The sequence below is a fragment of the Amphiprion ocellaris genome, chromosome 1, assembly GCF_022539595.1.
Source record: "Amphiprion ocellaris isolate individual 3 ecotype Okinawa chromosome 1, ASM2253959v1, whole genome shotgun sequence".
NCBI classification, from domain to species: domain Eukaryota; kingdom Metazoa; phylum Chordata; class Actinopteri; family Pomacentridae; genus Amphiprion; species Amphiprion ocellaris.
This window is the reverse complement of record NC_072766.1, coordinates 12,521,557-12,542,012: the sequence shown is the minus strand read 5'-3', so window position 1 is coordinate 12,542,012 and position 20,456 is coordinate 12,521,557. Positions and strand designations below refer to the sequence as shown.

General features: G+C 39.8%; 1 protein-coding gene across 8 annotated transcripts; it reads right to left on the bottom strand.

Annotated features, from left to right (window-relative positions):
• Positions 1-1,680: 1,680 nt before the first annotated feature.
• znf821 (zinc finger protein 821) lies at positions 1,681-20,452 on the bottom strand. Of its 8 annotated transcripts, none has more exons than XM_023266697.3 (6): positions 20,329-20,452; positions 10,656-10,787; positions 10,396-10,514; positions 8,357-8,455; positions 7,049-7,215; positions 1,681-5,503 (listed from the first exon to the last, which is right to left on the bottom strand). In XM_023266697.3, exons 1-6 carry the CDS (start codon positions 20,330-20,332, stop codon positions 4,510-4,512), a joined length of 1,515 nt encoding a protein of 504 aa, XP_023122465.1. In that variant the 5' UTR covers positions 20,333-20,452; the 3' UTR covers positions 1,681-4,509. The 8 variants fall into 8 exon arrangements, with proteins under 8 accessions (XP_023122465.1, XP_054865098.1, XP_035802483.1 ...); XM_055009123.1 differs by lacking the exon at positions 20,329-20,452 and adding an exon at positions 16,243-16,887 and having other exon boundaries at positions 8,357-8,452; positions 10,396-10,511; XM_035946590.2 differs by lacking the exon at positions 20,329-20,452 and adding an exon at positions 16,243-16,881 and having other exon boundaries at positions 10,396-10,511.
• Between the last annotated feature and the right edge of the window lie 4 nt (positions 20,453-20,456).

Sequence of the window (20,456 nt, the reverse complement as noted above, 5' to 3'; positions counted from 1 at the left end):
ACCCATGTGTACTGAGTATTTAAGTAATCATCTAAAAACATAGAGGTAGTAATGACTGCTGAGGACTCACTGTCGGGCATGTTCATTGACTGAATGTTTTGTGATTTTGCCTGTTCCACATCATTTTGATCATTTTCACTTTTCAAACAGTCATATAAACATCTGCCAAAGTTCTCAAAACCTCTTTTGTGGTAGTTCCTGCAACAGTAGGTGTCTCCAGAACCACATTTTGTTACAATTACACATGCAGACAAACTCACAAGGTGAAAACAAAGTGACTGAACTGACTGAATGCATTGTAATGCGGGCATGGGCACAAGGGGAATGTACAAAAATATATTCATTCAATTCAGTCACATTGTTTTCACCTTGTGAGTCTGTCTGAGTGTGTTGTTATGGAAAAATGTGGCCCTGAACACACCATCTGCAGCAAGAAACTACCACAAATGTGATTCATGTCTGTCTGAGAAATGCTGAAATGGATGTGAAACATCCCAAAAACACTAAATGTGACATCCTTCAACATGTTGTGACTCCTAATTACTCTGTATTTTTTAACTATATTATTACAGCATTTCTCAGTACTCCAGCATTGGACCACACCTATCTTCATTTTAAACTCCACCTACACACCTGTAAAGTTTCACGACTGCTTCTGACTGCCGTGTTGACAAAATCTGTCCACAGCCAAACTTAGAAATACCTGTGAAAGTATTCAAAAACTCCTCTGTGGCAGTCTCAGCTACAGTAGGTGTCACAAGGACCGCATTTTACCCCGATGACACACAAGGTGAAAACAACACCAGGCCTGTAGTACTGACTGCTGAGTACTTCAGGTTGGTAAAGTCAACATGTTGACATGTATCACAGTCTCTAGTTACTTTATTTTTTAAAATTTTTGTGGCATTTACAGAAGGAGTGGTCTGAGATGCTTTAATTAAGCCAGAATCACTGCACCTCAGTGAAACTCTATAAGCAGAATTGACCATTTCAGAACACTGATTGCTATGGAGTCATTTTAATGCTGGAGTTAACTGAAGCTACTTTATGTACTGTTGGTTAGTTAAACCTGTAATAATTCTACAAGTTTATCATGTTTTATAGGTCAAATCTTGATGTAAACAGTAAAATAAACAGCTGGCAAATGTAGTATAAACCTGAAAGCTATGAAAGTTATATTAAGTGGGCTTATTTTCTAGGTTTCACTAATTCAGATAGAAATTATCTTCAATTTGTAGTGAAGTTATTCAAAATTAATTAGTCCAACTAATTTAAAAAGTCAAGCAGACAGAAACTAAGTAAATTATACTGGATGAATTTAGAGTTTCAGTGATAATTTCAGCCACTTTAATGTACTTATATGTAACAAGATCTAAATTAAATTTGGGAACCAGCTAAAAACTATTGAGAAATTCAAAACATACAAATTCAAAAAACATTTAAGAGCATAATGGAATCTGAATTTCAACATCACTATAAACATTTTTTTAGTGATTTAATATCACAATTATGCTTATGTAAAAAAGCATTTCTGCTTTAATTTTAAATTTTGATGGCTTTAAAGTACAGAAAACTAAACTGAAATACTGAAAAAAAAGTACAGTACTTGAGTAGATATCACTCCTGTAAGAAATAACTGTACACAAAACAGGCAAAGACGAGGGAAACAATGCTGAACACTAACATTATAATAAACTCAATGTTTATTTCCACATTCTTCACCAGGTTTCATCGTGGTCTGTACATCTGTTAATCCAGTAACAGAGGATGACGTCCCCGAAGTGCCATCCAGTCAGAATGCAATGATACATCAGTCGTTAGCAGTTCAGCTCATTCATTTGGCCTTGTTCAGATTTATTTTGTAAACATGGACATTGAGAGAAAATCCTGATAGAATTAATATAGAAAGGCCAACATTTTCAACAACATATTTTTGATTAAACTGTAAAAAACAGGCAGGCATAAACTAACAGTAGAACACAAGCTCATATTGAACCATTCTAGGACAAGTGCAGTTTCACGACATGCAGTGCTTACCTAATCCATACTGAGAGAACTGCTCGTAAAGACCAGCGCCACTTCAGAGTCCACAGTACTTCCTTTTGCAATAGTATGCCAGACCACTGACGCTGATGTTTTTCTGTCCCATTATTCCACTGCAGGACAAAGGGGATCACAGCAATATCAAAGAGCAACCTCTGAGAATACCCAGTATTCATATTCTGAGAGAGGAGAAGAGAAATAAATGACACCTGAAGCCTTTTTCTGAAAACAGTGATCTGCCCTTGGTAGAGTGTCTGTCATGAATAGGATGGCAGTGAGACCCTGTTGCTCTTATGTGCTGAACTAGGAAGAGAGAACGTATCTGAGAAGACAAAAGTGTCTCTAGAAAAGTCATACAACTACCTAAACCTGTTACTATCACATCAGGTCTATAAATCAATCTTATGGACCGGGGTGTTGAATCAAGGCTCTGAGTCCTCTCACTGAGTTAAATTGCCTGAGAACCTGAACTCTATACTTTGAAGTCTTGTTTAAATTAAAGTCGCATTCTGCATAGTTTCAGTGAAAAGTGAATTCATTTCCCTTGATAAATAGCACATCTGTTGCATAGAGGTTTGATGCACTCCCAGAAAAGCCCCTATAAGTCCCTAGACATTTTTTTTCTTCTTCTTTGTTAAAATTGCTGCAACAAACCGCCAGGTAGACTGACTCTCATCTAGGAGTGACTCAAACAGAACCACTACTCGTCATATTTGTTGAAGAATACTTCTGAAACTGCTCGTTTGACACTGTAAATGTTTGCATCTGGAGAAGCAAAGTCAAATAAACTGGAGGTAACCTTACAGGCAGCAAATGAAACAAGGGATATCCAAACATGGCCTCGAAAATAAGCATCAAAACAGTTTTCTACCAACAAAGTACCCCAAACACTTTTACAAGAAAAATATATTCACATCATATTGCATAAATATGTGCTGGAATGAGGTTAATGAATACAGATTAATAAAATCTCCCGGTAAGGGCTGTATGTGTCATGAAAGTAGCCCCTGTGCTCAGTAACGGAACAAAGAAACAAAAAAAACATTGTTTTGTTGGCGTTTAAAATAATTTCCACCTGTTATGTGACTCAATAAATATGTTTCTGCTGACTTATGGATATAAAAAATAACCTAAATTTAAGTGGTATACATTTTTGAAGTTACTGCAGCTTTACAATTCATATGAATGCTACACAAATTGCACAAAGCAGAGGTTGCATGTATCTGTGTATGATTCTCTAGATATTAACAATAATAACCCACATTCATGTTGTAATTTACTCAGAACCAGGAAAACAAATGCATCTTTGTGGGCAGAATTCAAGTAACGTGACAAATTCTGAGGTGAACAGGTAACATATTAGGTACTGTTTCCTTTTGACCACCTAATGGAACATTTTAGCACAATATTCTTTAACGGAATGAGCCCAATATATATATATAGAAGAGGTAACTAATGTATTGTACAGTACAATAACAGCAGCAGAGACTGAGTTTTTATGAGCCAGAGAAGAAGCTCTGTAACAGAACATAAAAAAAAAGAAATGACATTGGCAAAATATTTGGAGTGTAATGAAAAGAGATTGAAATCTTGGCAAAGATAATGTAAAGAGGCGGATGCATTAAGATGTACAACTCAGGAGAACGGAATGTTGCTCAACACTGGGTGTGTTCAATAGGACAAACATTCAGAGCTTATCAGCTAAGAAACACTCGAATCAAATGCTCTGAATTAAAAGTAGTAACAGCTTCAGTAAATGAGTTGCTCCTGCGAATGTATGTGTCCTATAAAAGTGCCTGAATGATAAATATAAACACAAATTGTGGAAAACAACCTGCATCCTCTGTAGTTGTGTACAGTACATATAGAGCTTTGGAAGCTTGGAGTTGGAACGCAGTAAGCCACAGGACAGAAAGGCGCAAGTACGGCGCCGGCTGAGGTAGTAGTTAGACTGAATATGAACTTCTCAGGGACCCACGGCAGCAGCTTGAAGAGAGAGGTGTAGCTACCAGTAAATCCGAGTCACTGGGTTGGCGGAGTGGACCAGAGAGGAGGGGGCTGTGGCTACAAAGTCCCCACTCCCATCACTGAAGGTCCATGTGCAAAAGATTCTTATTCCTCAAAGGAAGTGTAACTGCTCCTACTAGAATGAACTGTGTCAATCTGCTTGTCCATTGACGTACAGATAAATCTCTTTACAACATGCTCTTAGTTCATCATCCACACGATATGAAACATTCTCGACCCTGTTCCCAAGGTTTTCTAGACTTTAATAAATTAGAAATTGAAGAAATGTTTGTTGTATTTAACAAAGCAGTTTGTGTGTGAAGGTGTTCCACACAGAAGAAGCTGGGAGGAAACCAGCTTGGAATGGTTCACTGGGACCACAGCAGCCTGATGGCGCAGTGCAGAGGTTAATAATGCTGCTAGAAGCCAGTTGATTTCCCCCCCAGTGGCCTAGTCCAATTAGGGCAGCTTCATGAAAAGACCATTATCAATGGAGGGGACAGGCATAGGGCAGGGGAACTGAAAGAGACTCATGTCTGCTGTCAGAGCAGCCATGGCGGCAGGATCATGCTCTATCTGTGTCCTCAGAGCAGGGTCGATCTTCTCCAGGCGTCGCTTGATTCTCTTTGCCTCCCTCTCGCGAATCAGCCTGGCCTGCCTCTTCTCTGGCGTCTCGTTGGCCCTCTTTAAACGCATGGCCTCCCTGTCTCTCTGCAGCCGACGTGCCCGCTGCTCCTCCGTTTCCTGCATCCTCTGCATGCGTTTGGCCTCTCGGTCCCGCAGCCTCCTCAGCTCCCTCTCCTCTTCTGTCTCACATGCCCGCTTGTTCTTCTTCGCCGTACGCTCGCGTTCCAGACGCTGCAAGCGAGCTTCCAAGGGTTCGTTCTTCCTACGCAGAGCCCACTTTCGCATCGGCGACTGGGCCTCCACTAACTGCTGATAGGCCACGCAGCTGTTGCACACCAGCAGCACTCCGGCTGGATACACCGGCATAGGGCTCAGGATGTCAGGGATGGGAGGAAGGCCTGAAGAAGAGGAGTTAAGAGCATCGGGGATAGATGCGAGTGAAGGCCCTTCAGAGAGGAGACTGTCAGGCAGTGAAGGAAAGGAGGGTCCTTGGTCAGAGCCTGGACAAGGTCCTGGGCCAGAGCATGGTCCAGACCCTGGACCGTGACATGGTCTAGGCCCTTGACACTGGTTCAAGATGTGGCCCGGTCCCTGGCAGGTACGATGGGCTTGACATAGGTTGGGATTGGGTTCAGGCGCTTGACATGAGCGAGGACCCTGACATGAGCTGGGGCTGGGGCTAGGTCCTGGTCCCGGTCCGTGGCAGGGGTGAGAGCCGGGGCCCGGGCTGCTCATGGGGCTGCTGGAGAGAGACTGAGACAGGGAGCAGGGGTCCCTTCCACCGACATCCATCCTGGTTGTGTCAAGGACATCTTTAAGCTTCTCCCTAAGACAGGATACAGCAATGATCATCATGATGAAGGTGAAACATACTTTTTTTTTTAATGTCTGGAGGTTTTCATAGAAATATCAGATTCCTAATAGAACGCTTGTGCCTGTCTAAATCTGAAGTCTTCCTGCTCTGTCTTCACTGTTTCACCGGTCAAACTATGTCTGAATAAAGACACACTTTAAAAGCAAATGTTAATACTTCATTGAACATTTTCCCTGTCAAATTTAGTTTTCTTTGTTTCTTTGTTACTATGATTTTCATCCTCAGAGCTGATGAGCAAATCAAGTTTTTAAATAACAAAAGTGCTTTTATCTATTTTTACTAGTCTACAAGAAAATCTGTTAAAGAGCTAGTATTGTTGCTTCATATTCTTTTATCTGCCATCCAACAGATTATAACCACAACCTGGTCCACACAGTCACATATTTAGACAGAAGTCAAATTTAGCTGCATCTATCAAGCTGCTTTAATTGACATGATTTGAAACCATTTTGTCCAAATGGTAAAAGATGACTCATTTCATCTTATTCATTTCCCGAATGATTTGTTTCAGAGATGAACAAGACTGTGTGTGACATCATCTATTGCTAGCTGAGAAGGACATTTAACACACTGCCAAAAGTTAAGAGAAGGAGTGTTCAGATAACACTGTGAGACTAAAACATGTGTTCCAGATGCTTACTAAGTTCTCTTATCTATCCCTGTTGCTGCATGTATGTATGGAATATGTAGCTGAGTGGAGACAGTCACATTATTTATAGAATAACAGTGTAACTTACACTTATTTAATGGTAGCTGTCTCAAACATAAATAAATGGATTTTCTATACACGTTAAAGGTGCATTTCTTCTATCTTCCCCCTCAGTTCCTATATATTCCTGGTGGGTTTTTTTGCTAAACTTAGTAACACCTTTGCTGCCAACTGTAACAGCTCAAGACTTTTCTCTTCTCTGCTCTTTATGATTTCTCACTGCTTCTCCTTCTTCTGTGCATCCTGACCTTGGATGTGCTGTTTAAATGTGAAACGTAATGGTAGTTGCTAAGCAACATGCAAGTTTATTTCCATTAAATCTGTCATTCCAGTACTAATTTTATTCATCCCTCATGTCTGCATTCTGCCTAACCTCACATTTACACTCCTCCATTGTGTTCGACTGCACTGAACTGCAGACATACTTTCATTTATAATTGTCAGAATGCAGTCTTTTTGATAGATTTCACCGTTTCACAGCCTAAATATTTGTCTTTTGAAAGACTGGTCAATCTACGTATACAATCATTCAAAATCATTGTTTGACCTTTGATAAGGAGTTAAACTGTTAATGAAAACAGTATCAAATAACAAAACAGAAACATGCTACACGATGAGATTTAATATAATTTATTATTTGTCTTTTATCTACTCAAATACCAGAATTTAGCCATGATAATGAGTGTATATTGATAATGTCACATCTGAAACTTTTGAATTCTTCTTTAAAAAATGAAAAATAATCTGCATTAAGACCTGAGACGAGCTACAGTGTAGATGAGGTAAACCTGTTAAAGTTGTTGGTGTCTGTGAAGCGTGCACCACAGACAGCGCAGTTGGAGAGGCGGTCCTCGGAGTGGATGAGAAGATGCCGTCCAAGTGAGCCAGGCGAACTCAGGGCTCGCCCACACACTGGGCACACATAGCTCTTGGTGTTGCTCATCATAGTCGTGTGCTGTTCAAGACAGAAAGACACGATGAGAACAAGAAACCGATCACCACCAACATTAAAAAATGACAACTTTTTGCTATAGCTGCTTCTCAAAATTTAGAAAAGGAACAAAGTGATCGACGATGGAATTGTGACTACATCAAAAAGAGGGAATTGCACAACAAGTGAAGCCTGTTTTTGCTCAGTGGAAACAGATCTTTCAAAATGAATGAACCTGAAAAATATAATTTAATGGTACTCAGTTTTATGAATGCTAAAAAATAATGGTTATAACAATGATTTATTTGGGATAAAAACAGGACTTTATCCAAAACGGAATAATTTTTGTGAAAAAAAGGCAACATTTTTGGTTCTGAAATTGAACAATAACATCATGAATGTGCACAACGTGCATCTGAAATATAATTGAAAAAACAAAGCTGGTTCATTTAAATTACAGGATATTTCAAATTGTACAGATGATTTGAGTCCTCGGGTGACTCAGTGCAAAGAACTGTTCCTGCAACATCAATTACACACAGTAACAGTAGCAGTTAACAGTCTTGTGCCACTGTCCGTACGATCCACACAGGTTAAGAGAAAGACTTTGTTGTAGTTGCTCAACATTAAAGTAACAGCATGCACATTTATCCATCAGAAACTTTGAGTGCAAGAACCACAAACTGACTGACATTTGGAAAAATAAATGTGTGAAGTGGTAATGGTGTGAATTATGCAAAGTCAGATTACAATACAAAGCAGTGGCTGAAAGTAAGAGTGTTCACAGGCACTAGCGAAGATACATTGTAAGAGGTGTGGATTACTGTAAAACGACAGTTAAAAGTTAAAAGAGTTAAAAAAGACTAGATGAAAAAATTACCTGCAACACCAGCATTATGAAGAAAGCAATAATTACATTGTATAATCTTCAAAATATTTGGCACTGAATGCAGCTAACATCAGTTTGTACTAACATAAATCTACTTTGTTTGGTTTATTTGCTGTTTTCGTTAAACAACACCGCAAAACAAAAGACTTCTGTGCAGTTACATGGCATAGTAAGCACTAGATGAGACAGCAGACAACACACTAAAATAAAACTTAAGTTGCTTTGTTTTCTTGGTTCTGCACTAGATTAGGACCGGTGACATAATGTTGATCTCACCTGGTAGACATGAGAGATGAGCTTTTCAGGGCTGCTAAAATCCAGCGTGCAGAGAGGACAAACAAAGTTGTTGCCGTGGTCTGCCCCTTCCTCGCTCTCCTGACGAAAGTGAAGCTCCATTAAAACACATTTTAAGAGCAAACTAACGCTGCATGCAAAGATCACCTCAGTATTTCAACATATCTCTGCAAATTTATGTTCAACTCACAGTGTGTTAAATCAGTTTTGACAAAAAATACAATCGGATTCAAACATTATTTGAGTTATTATATATGATGAAACATTTTCTTATTTGTAGAATATTCACTGTCTGTATCTTGGCAGGTGTAACAGGCCTTTATGAGTTCACTACTAGCTTCATATGTTTCTATCTGAAGGCTTTTTTGCAAAATTCTCGCAAGGCCCAGTGACTCATTAACAGCAACATGATGCTGTGTGCTGTCACAGATGTGACTCAAGCTCAAGCTGAATTACAGAACATTTTCAAACAGAAGGTCCAGCCACAAAACATATTGGCTGCCACCAGGGGCGTTTATTAAATGGAAGTGCTCGTCACTTTACTTGTTCTAAGAGCACAGTGGTAGAATTTGGTTGACAAAAGTCACAGTGTCACACATTACACAATTTCTCGATAATAATAGGACATTCTAAAGCACTTTCATTGACAAGTTTTATCATTTGTCCCATCCCTCCATCCTGTACCTGTACTATTTGAATATTACATTTCTATTTCCACACTTAAAGACCCCCTCAGATGAAATTCTTCTTTTTTTAATCTCGCCAACATGTCCATATTTTGTGTATTACAAGCTAAACACATCGGGAGTGTAATAGGCAGTCAATGCTGTTGCTGTGTATTTCCACCTTGAAGCTGCAGTGTACTGGTGACTCAAAAACACAGATTTAGACTTCAGGAGTTTCATACGCATGACTTTCATTCTCATTATTCTCATATGTGGCTGAATTACTCCAATATTACAACTTGTCATTGAGTAGAATAGAGTAGTTTGTAGTGAGCGCAGAGCTGTCGGCACACTGGTGTGCTCGAGCTACAGTGATCTAACTCTATAAAGTCTCATTGCTTCATTGGTGAAGCGATGACACTTTGTAGATTTGCACATTCAAGAAGGGTAGAGTGACGTCTAAGCCATTTTTTTGGCCTTTTAAGCCTTTATTATAGAGGACGGTGGAGAGAAAGACAGGAAACGTGGGGAGAAGTGTGGGGGAAGGACATGCAGCAAATGGTCATGGCCGCTGTGTTGGGGACTATAACCCCTGTTTATGGGTTGCCCACTCAACCAGTTGAGTTACTGGGGCACCCAGTCTAAGCCATTTTTAAGGCAGGAAGGAAGCAGAGTTTTAATGGCAAAAAAAATTAAAAAATTGAAATATGTAATTCCGATACACAGAGATGAGTTTTTAGTGGTTTTAGTGGTTGAAATACAGTTTGTGTTTGATGACAGAACATCAAGTCTCAACACACCAGTACATCGGTTACAGTGTTTCCTGTTCTGCTGTGTCTGCTCTTTTTCTCAGGTGGAACACATTAGCTGTTCATTAACCTTTAACTAAACCTGGTAAAACTACACTATAATGACAAACACTGCTGCAAAACAAATTCAATGCAGCATGGACATCTAGATTAAAACTAGCATTCGCATTAACTGCTGATTCATATGGATGAGAGCTGAACCAAAAAAAAAATCCCGGATATGAACTTTATCACTTTCACAGCCCACACAAATGTTGCTACAAGAACCACCTTATTTATAAACCACGTATCTTGAAATAAAACAGGTGACTTATAATTAGGTACATGGGAAATCCTTTATGTCCTATATTGTATCATATAGGCAGCATCTGAACTAATCCAAGACGAGGCAAAATTTTCAGTATTTAAAAAAAAACAAAAAAAAAAAACAATACCATTAAGAACACGAGAGCAAAATGGTGCGTTAGAATCATAAAAAACAGAGGTCAAAGTGGCTTCTCTTACTCCAGGACATTTGTCTGTTTGATGTGGGTAGTGGCCCTCTCACCTCTTTGACTCCCGCTCCTTGTAGGCGGCACTGCGTTCTCTTGGTGGTCATGTGGTCGTCGGCAGAGGTGTTGGAGGACGAGTCTTCACCGTGGTTGTCAGGGTCGCTATCGCTGTCTTCTATGGAGGCAAACACAGCCCTATCAATACAGACAGACAACAGAGCACAGAGCAGGGCTTACTCTCACTAACACCCGTCAGTCCGAGGACGTTCCTACAGAGTCCATCAGTCCTTTCCTGTCCCGTCCCTCCATCCTGTACCTGAGAGGCTATCCTGCCCTTGGATTTCCTGGGAGTTGTTGCTGCAGCATTCACTGTCTTCGGTGAATTCGTCCCTGCCATCCATGTTAATAGTATGTTGTAGTCCTGCGATGCCTGAAGTGTGGAATGGCCCTGGAAGAAAAAAGAAAACAGCAGTCAGTAAGATACATGCTTCTAGTGAGCACAATGGGCTGACTGGAGACAAAAAGTGAGGAGTTCTTTCAGGGACACCTATTATGCTCGTAACAAGAGTCTCCTCACCTCTTATACTAGCCTAAGTGTTGCTTTGTGTATGCTAAACCTACAGGGAAATAAAAGCTTAACACAAGAGATAAAGAATATAATAACATTATGTATCACGTGATAAAGCCCTCTATCCTCACAGATGTTATATTACCATTTACACTGTTAATCAGTCTCTTTAAAAAGACGGTGAAGGACATTGAATGAAAGAATCAAGTTCAGAATTTAAAGAACAGAAACTGAAAGCAGATGAACTGGAAATACTTTTTTTCAGCTGCAAATGTCTGGAGCACAGGGATGGAAGACCAAACCTATCAAGCTTCACAATTTAGAAGACAGTTATTGTGTGACAATGCACAATTTCCTGCATACCATAAACAATGCAGGCAGAACATACAGGCAGACAGATGCCTCTGTGACTGTCCACCATGGTGGCAGGACCTTCTGAGGAGCTGATTTCACATATAACAAGATTTTTAAAATAAGTTGATTCATATTATTTAATATGGAGCTGAGCATGCCAATAAATGAAGTCTGTTTTAGCACAGAAGTCACCTTTTTACCCTGAGTTTATATCCAGCATATGAGTGCTTTATCTCCATAGCAACATAGAAACAGCATCTGCTGTTACAGCGTACCACTAGAAGGTATGAATTTTTCAATACTAGTGCGTTCACCTATAGATGTGGGTTCTTATATTGTCCATACTTTTAGGAGGACATCATAAACATCCAGGGCTTCTGAACTGAGAACATGTTGTTAGCTGATTAAGGACAAAATGGTTAAAAGTAATACAGCAATACGATATGCTGACAAAGTGAAACCTGTGATCACAGCAACACAGTCTACAAAACGGAATGCAGCCCCAGACAGTAAATTATTGATACAATTCTACATTTTTCTCAAGACTTTGGGGACAAGATGTGGATGCTGAAGAACTTCTTTGCAGACTAGGCTGGGTTCATATGAACCACTGAAACATTATGCATGCTAAGACAGACAGCAAGGCGAGCCCACTGACATATATGCATGCACATTAACTTCATTTGCATCCCAACCCCCATTTTTTCACACACATATACACTCGCAAATACATGTTAGCTGTTCCGCCAGCCATGCTGCAGTCCCATGGGGGAAGCAGCCTGCACTTCTTTTCCTCTAGCTAACTGCTTAGCTACTCGCTGCATTTCTCTCTCTCTCAGCACCACCCACACAGTGAACAGCCTGGCTCTCCCCCTGTCCTCCCTGCTTAGATGTAGCTCTGACTACTTCCATATCTATACCATCAGCTCTGAGGGGGAGGATGGAGCTTCATACCATGACAGCCCATATGTGTCTCATTTATCTCCCTGTGATGCCACTCTTTGTCACATGGTAGCCCTTTTTCACTTGCAGGATGAGGTTCAATCCCATCACTTCTGTTATTATTACACTTGACCCTGCAAACGTGCATTTAACTGCCAACACTGTTCCATTGGAGACAGTTTTGTTGAAAGCTCCTCTGGCATCCACACACAAGAACATCCCACTTTAGGTAGCTAAAATTAATGATAGCTTAAAATCCAATTTTCATCCCTTGTGTGCCCTGGCTCCATTAACACAGATCAGAGATAGGAGAGAGATCCTGACTACAGTTACCTGAGACTGACAGAAGTAATTACAGCCTTCATCACAATCCTAAAGGTATTGCGCACTCTCTCTCACTCCCTGTGTCTGAGGCTGACAGAAGTACAATCTTGAGGTTTGTCATTTTGCTATTGGACTACTTGTGAGAAGTTGGTAAGTGAATGCAGTTTGGGCACTTTTCCCATAGAAATCCAAGCATTCATTAGCAGTGGTAGAGTGGGTCTGAGTATTGAACTATGAACTACTACAACAAGCTGGCTCCTCGGCACATAGCCAGTGATTGATGTGTGAGAGATACCCATCCCCCTACTGCTAAGGCTCTGTCTGTACATCTGTCTCTCCTTGCTCCCTCCCTCCCCACTCCCTCAGTCTCTGCCACTGTGATGTTATCTCTGAGTCTGTGTGTCTGTAGGCAGGAGGTGACGCAGTGTCTGACTGAATCCAGACAAAGAGACAAACTCATCAGCCAACAGACACACAGAAGAGAGGGAGAGTGGAGAGAGAGAGAGAGAGAGAGAGAGAGAGAGAGAGAGAAGGGGTGGTGTGCTGGAGGGGGGAGTGGCAGGGTGGTGGAGTAGGGGGGTAGCGCGCAAAACAAAACAGACAAAAGATAGAATGCCAAAACTCTACTCAAACACCAAGCAATGGGGGTCCTGTTGAATTCAAAGGCCCCTCCTTCTCCTTTTCAGCCGCCGTCCCTCTCCAAAACACACACATACACATGCAGACACACAACACCGTCTGAATCTGCAGGAAGTGATGGGGCCCCTGTCTTCCATCCACGCTCACACAGGAGAGTGTGGATGGCAGGCCAGACATCTGATCAATTCTCACTCTGATTAACCGGTGACTTAATATTGCAGAAGTGATGAAGCGATTAAACATTTTGTCTTGAGGAAGATTTTCCCTGGTTCGTTAGCCTGCCGTTAACCTAAAGTCTCCCCGACAAACACAACAAAAAGTAATAATTACACAGGGATTTTGATCTGCCCACAGGACTACTCTGTTACCATGAAATCACAAGATATTTACATATAATCGGCAAACATTTGGACTGAAGAGAACATGTGAGGGAAAACTTCATACTTTTGGTTCAAATATTTGACAGAAAACATAGTGTGAGGACATTCATTTATATCTGTACTGTTGACACTGAATATATGTAGAAAAAAAAAGTATATATATACCCTAACCCTAAACATCCAAAAATATGAAACATTCTGAAATAAGGTGCTGTTTGTCATAATTTAATTCAGTTAACAGTTAAGATTTTTCTGAGCGTATGCTTTTATGTCCAAAGCAATTTTGAAACCACAGCAAGACATCCTGATATAATGTTAAAAAAGTTAATGTGTCACTTGAACAACGCAGCCTTGTGCTGGAGAAAGGACGCACCACCTTCAGTCATAGTTACTTCTCATACAATGCAGTTCTTCTGGGTGTTGTTGTACATTAAATCGAGGAAGAACAATAAATTGCTAGACAGCACTGTTGTATCATTGTCTGGAATTCCCTGTGTGTGTGTGTGTGTGTGTGTGTGTGTGTGTGTGTGTGTGTGTGTGTGTGTGTGTGTGTGTGTGTGTGTGTGTGTGTGTGTGTCAGCCTGCCTGCCTGTCAGACTGTCTCCCTGCCTGTCTGGTCTGTCAGTCTGTCTGTCTGTCTGACCCTCTCAGGGGGGGACAGCTCAGTGCATGCAATTCATACCTCACAAGAAGAGACAGGTAAAACAATCAAGGCAAAGCTGAGGGAAAGTCAGCGTACAAAAACCCAGTGCCTGAACTCACACTCCAGTGACACAGCGGGAGGCGAGTCTGAAAAAAAAATGTTATGACATTTGTCCCAGCATGAAGTGCACTAACCTATGTCAATATGACATTGTATTCCAGCCTCCTGAGGGTTTTCAGCTCCCACTCTGGACTCTTGTAGGTGTGAGCTTATTAGCTCACAGGGATTACTGCTGTCACAAGTGCGAGATATATTTCTAAGGCTGTTTAAACTATGTTTAGAAAAGACGGCTGCAGCATGCATTACTTCAGTAGATTACACTGGAAAATCCCCTTCAGTGGAGAGAAACTTGTCTAAGATAAGAGGTCAGCATGCTGTCCAGCAACAAGGGGATTCTGACAGGAGGCCAGAAGTCAAGCGACACCAATCTTAAATCTACATCAGGGGTCTCCCTAGAATTTCTGATCTGTGTTTCAATTAAAATGAATTTGCTTCGGAAAAATCTGAGACTATTTGTCAGTGATAGAGAAACATTTTGGCTTATATAAAGACAAAAAACTGTCAGCGAAAATGTCTTCGATCTCAAGGTCCCATCTTTAAAGAGCTTGTTTAAAGAAAAGTCCAGACATCTAAAATATCAGTTTAAAAATAAGTCAAACGGAGACATGCAACAAACCCTCACATTTAAGCAGCAGAAACCAGATGTCTGTCGGCTCAGATTGTGTTGCTGCTTTAAAAAAAACCTGCTTTTGCTTCAAAAAGGGCATGTATTAATCACATCATTATCAAAATTGTTGACAATTAATTGATTAGCCAATCATTTCAGCTCTACTACACTACATACATTACAGTAGTAAAGTGCTGCTGACAGTGTGCAGGAAAGCCCTGCATATGATAAAAAGCTGCTCAAGGCCAATAAGCCACTCAGAAACGCTAGAAGTTAATCCATGTCAGAAATATGTATGATAGAGTCCGCGCAGCTGTGGAAGTCTCATTCCATAAAGGAAGAATGACAGAAACACCGATAAAGCACAAGGCAACAGCACATTTATTTTTATAAAGTTAGGGCTTCCATTAGTTTTGCTGGTTTGTACTGCTTTTTCCTGCAATCCTGAACTAAAACTGAGACGTCACAGCAAACCAAATCAACAGCATACAGATCCACGGCATCTAAAAGTTGAAACGCTTGTTCCCTCTGGTCGCAGTTTATCAATGCGCTAGTTGTGATGAGACTCTTAAGCCTGTTTCTTTTCAATGACTAAGAAGTATTTCTCTTAAACTAATCGACAGAGATAACATCTCCGAACACAAGCCAGGAAGATGGTTAGCCACAAGTTCTGATGCAAGATGCTATCACATCACATTGGCTTCTTCGAAAAGTCTGCACACACATTTATCAGTTTGAAAGCAGAGATATTAACATGAGTGGAGAGGAGATTAAAGTGATGAGCTCCATTAGACCCCAACAGCATACAAGTCATGCTGTTTGTCAAAGTCAGTAGCCAGAGGTGTGCTCATTCAGTTATTACCTGTATCATTCAGTTACTTAGCATTTTCCTTTTCATGGATTGTATTTTCCACGTGTTTGTTTTGATTTACTATTCCACTATATTTCTGTCTCTTTTATGTGTTCATACATGTGTAACTAAGGCCACATAACTCCTCAAAGCGATGATTAAAAAGGCGCCTGATCAGTCACTGAAGTGCTCACACATAACAAAGTGAAAATGAGATCTCAAACACCGCACTGCCAAGAAAACTGTTTTATGCAAACCCAAACCTAAAAATGTCTGATTAAATGTCATTTTCTAACAAAACACACACGTGATGGCATGAAGATGCATTATTTTAAATGAATTACAAGAAGCAGAAACCAACTAATGCAAAGGAAAGCAACATATCCCTGTCAACCAACCAGAGTAGACATGAAAAATGGACGTGACATGGATAAATAACTCGTGAAATAGTAATAGACAATACCTGGAATACCTACAGTCAACTTTGAAGGGGTTGGTCTGTTTTCGCCTGGACATATTATTGCCCACTCCCGGTTAAAAAAAAAAAAAAAAAAAGAGGAATCTCCCAGCCCCAGTCGGTTACCCTGAAACCAGTCCAGGTGTATTCCGCACTGAGGGGCACAGATGATGAACGAAATAATAGAAAAACAATGTGATCAAAACGTCTACTCGATCCGCAATTTACCGAGCCATTTACCGAGGTAAAAAAAAAAATAAGAATCAAAAACGGGTAGAAATAAGAGTCACATTCTTGCAGGGGTTGTAAAAAGCCCCTTCTCCTGCCGATCAGGGGGGGTTTAAGATGATGTCCGAACCCGAGCAGAGAGATGCCGAGCAGCGCCGAGCCGCTCCGATCCCGAGCCGCTGGCAGCAGTGCGCTCTGTGACTGCAGCGATGAACGGGCTCAGCTGATCTCTAACGTAAAGGCAGCGAGGCTTCGCCGCACAGCATTGTGGGATGTGCAGGGACGACGGGGAGTTCATACTGAAGATACTGCGCTGCGTTCAGGTCGTGTAGGAGAAAAAACGAACAAATACAAAAACATGTTGGAAACCCTGTAAAGAGTCGTCACAAATTCAACACCAGGACGCAAGTCATAATATAGAAAATTTGTCTAAATATAAAACTAATATAAGTAAAAATATATGTACTTTGCTCAGCTTTTAAGATGAACTGAAAATATACTTTTAGTGTAGAAAATGATCTCAATTCATTCCAAAAAAACATTTTAAAACATATTAAATATTAAGTAGATACAGGTAATAAGATAGTAAGTCCTAGTAGTATTTTCAAGGTCAGTAATAACCCCTAATGTTTAACCTTAATAAGTCCTTAAAGTGGAAAACCTAACACCAATAACCCAACACTAATGTTGAGGGCTGCATGTCCATACATCCATCTCCATGACCACTAAACTAACTTAATCACGGATAAAAACTAAGAAATATCATTCAAAACTCCTTAAGAAGGTGTAATTCATTTCTATTTTAAAACTGTTGCTAGTATTTTACTTATTTGTCTCACTGTTATTTCCTATATTTTTTCTATATAGCCATAGATTCTTCCTCTTTTTATTCGTCTGTAGATGATGGTTGTGCATCTGTGTGTCCTTTGATGTTTTAAATAAAACTCACTGACCAAAAAGATAAACACAGAATGAGAATGGTGTTTTTTGTTTTGTTACACAAAAAGATAAAGATCTCATTTCTAGTGCTGTTGTTAAAAAATGGCTTAATTTTGCCAATTATGCAGCAAATATTTTTGAGCTGCTCAACTGCTGAAACATTTTCAATCTGCACAATAGCGACGTGTGGCTTTAAAAGACAACGATCAGATACTGTGACCAGCACAGACACACTCCTTAGACGAGTCACTGTAAAAGGCCATCTTCAAACACAGCTTTATTCAAATGACACAACGCCACAGATGACAAGAGAAAGACAAGAACAGGCTGTTGCCATGCTGGATGTTTGCATGTTGGTTAGAGCCGCAGCCAGAACACTTGAATGTCCACAGCTCAACCATTTGTCATCTAAGAAATCGTTTCAGACAGCTTGGTATAACAGACAATACGATGCTATGGATGGACGTTTTGTATGAATGTTCCATGAAATGATTTTGTCCCCCGAAATGTCTACCAACTTTACCAAACCCCCTAGGAAGAGCAGCACTACATTTCACAAGCAGCATCAAAAATCTCATTAAGTAATGTGTGACTCACTATTGTTTTCTGGTTTCCGACCCTACTCTCCATCTGCCTATTATCTTCTATTGTAGTGCATATTTGGCTATTCGATGATGCCCATTCTGTTGTAGAGATGCTGTGTGTTGGAATAACGAATACTAATTTCTCTTTGTTAAAAAAAATGGATCGAGTTTGTTGTTTGCTGTGTTTAGAGTTATATTTTGTATTAAATGAATGAATGTATTGTAGAGGACCATGAGGAGAGATTGTTTTGTCTTATCAATTGAATAAAATGAATTTCCTGCACTATTTGTCTATTAAAAGCCAAACTTTTAAGAATGTCTTGCCATCGGACAAACCTATAAACATAAAATATAGCAGGGAATTGTACACCATAGCCTCAAAAACCCATTTATCTTCTACATTAGAGAAAGGAGAAAATGTTGATGACTTCTATCTTAAATGAAAAAATATTGATTATTATATCTGATAACAACACAAAGAACTTTGATAATGGTACCTTAATTTGGTTGTTAATTAATTGTGATGAAGTTATACTTGTTACTGCTCTCTGGTGGACAATCCATGCATTGACACAATGATAATAACATTCATAAAATACATATTCAGATACTACGGTATCTGCAATGAGCTAACAGGGTTGCCAATTTTAAACAATTTCCTTATTCGATAGTCTATCATATTAACAAGTAATCATTATGATTAATCACTACAATAGGTTAAATACAATAGATGTTTTTGTTCAGGTTAATAAAATCATTTTCTGCCACAGATATAGCCTCATATATACTGCAAAACCTCAGTCAGATACATGAGGAATCAGAATAACAGACAAAGCCAACACCAAATTACTTGAACTATAAATTCAGGAACACAAAATCACAATTTAAAGTTGCTGAGCTTCCAACTGTCTATGGAACAAAATCCAAAGTAATAAACACAGAAAATAGCAGTACAATTCCTTTCATTGCTGCATTTACAGAAATAAGTTACATTAAACTAAATGTGTTGGACACAACTAACAAACGAAACATCTGTCCTATTTTACTTCAACAAAAGAACTGCAGTTTTCAAGATCTAAAACCTTGACAACCCCACAGTGGGATCCTCACAGTGGACTTGAAAGCACAATGGTTTTATTTAAAATAATTATTTACCTCATATAGTGACTTATTTAGTGTAGTTAACATTAGTCCAGCTGCTGTCGCTAAAACAAATACTGTTGCACCTACTTTATCAGTCCAGGAAATCGTTCAGTGTTTACTGGCACTGCCAAAATGTATTTATACTCAACAAAGCAGGGGAGTACCACTGATACAGGTCATACGTTTTGGTTTAATGTTGCTGGAAGCATGAGTAATCGGTCTCCTGCTACTCCTAGCAGCGTGAATTTGAATGCTGTCCCAAAGTGAGCAAGATCCGATCACATTACTAACCTGAATACAATCAAATCAAGTTTATTTATATAAAAACTGGAGTTATCCAAAGTGCTGTGCATGTTTTCAGACAAGCAGCAATGAAAATATGTTGTTTTTAAAAAAAAAAAAAAAAAAAAACAGGACAGGATAAAGACTTGTAAAATCAATTTGTAAAACAGAGTGAAACTAATATAAAAGGCAAAACAGTATAGTAACTTGCAAGGACAATTTCCAAAACACGAAGAACATTAAGAGCAATCAAAAGCCATTGAAAACATGCACCTCTTGAGATTTTCTTTCAAATGTGAATGGAGGGGAAACATTTCATTGAGAGAGCCGTTCCTAAGCTGCAACTGTAAAGCTCTGTGTCCAAGAACATTTTACAAGGTTGCTTACTCAGACTTAAAATCAAACCTGCCTTATCTAATAGTTAATAAACCATCAATCAAGCCCAGCCTACAAAGTGATGTACTGGACAGCATATTAACAACAGCAGGTGGCGCTACAAGCCAGCGGACTGCTAATGTCATAACATTGCATGTAGTCGTCATCACTGACTGCCACGAGTAAACTGACCGCAGCACGGCATTGACTGGGGTAAAAATGTACTCTTCCGCAAGGTTAAGCGAAAATATGCCATCTCAACAAAATAATCTCGTCGCGACATGAAATTAACATTTATTGAACAAAAAACACATTACATACGATAATACGCCAAATGAAAGCCAAGTTACGCGCAACCATTTCAGGCAGTTAGATCAATGAGATAAGCTTAGCTAGCTGGCTAACGTTAAAAACCTAACGTTAGCCCTTTATGGTTAATGCGAGAACGACGGAAGCGAATAAACTCACTAGCAAGACGGCAGTTAGTAAACAGACTATAATACAGTCCCCTAGCTACGTCGCTGGTGATAGTGAAGACATAATTCAACTATTACCCATGGTGTCCAGTGAACACGGGCATATCAGGTGGGAGTCTCGGGCAGAGGAACAGACAGTGATGAAGTCCTCTAGCGGAGCTAACGTTACTGTACGCTAATGATAAACTTGCGCTTCTTTCTCAAAC

Bases quoted from the DNA above. Each gene is read 5' to 3' on its own strand.
- znf821 (XM_023266696.3), bottom strand. From the start codon at position 16,282: ATGTCCAGGCGAAAACAGACCAACCCCTTCAAAGTTGACT. The intron at 10,788-16,242 runs GTAGGTATTCCA...TTTTTCTTCCAG, and splicing joins CAACCCCTTCAAAGTTGACT to GGCCATTCCACACTTCAGGC. The intron at 8,456-10,395 runs GTGAGAGGGCCA...CACTTTCGTCAG, and splicing joins AAGGAGCGGGAGTCAAAGAG to GAGAGCGAGGAAGGGGCAGA.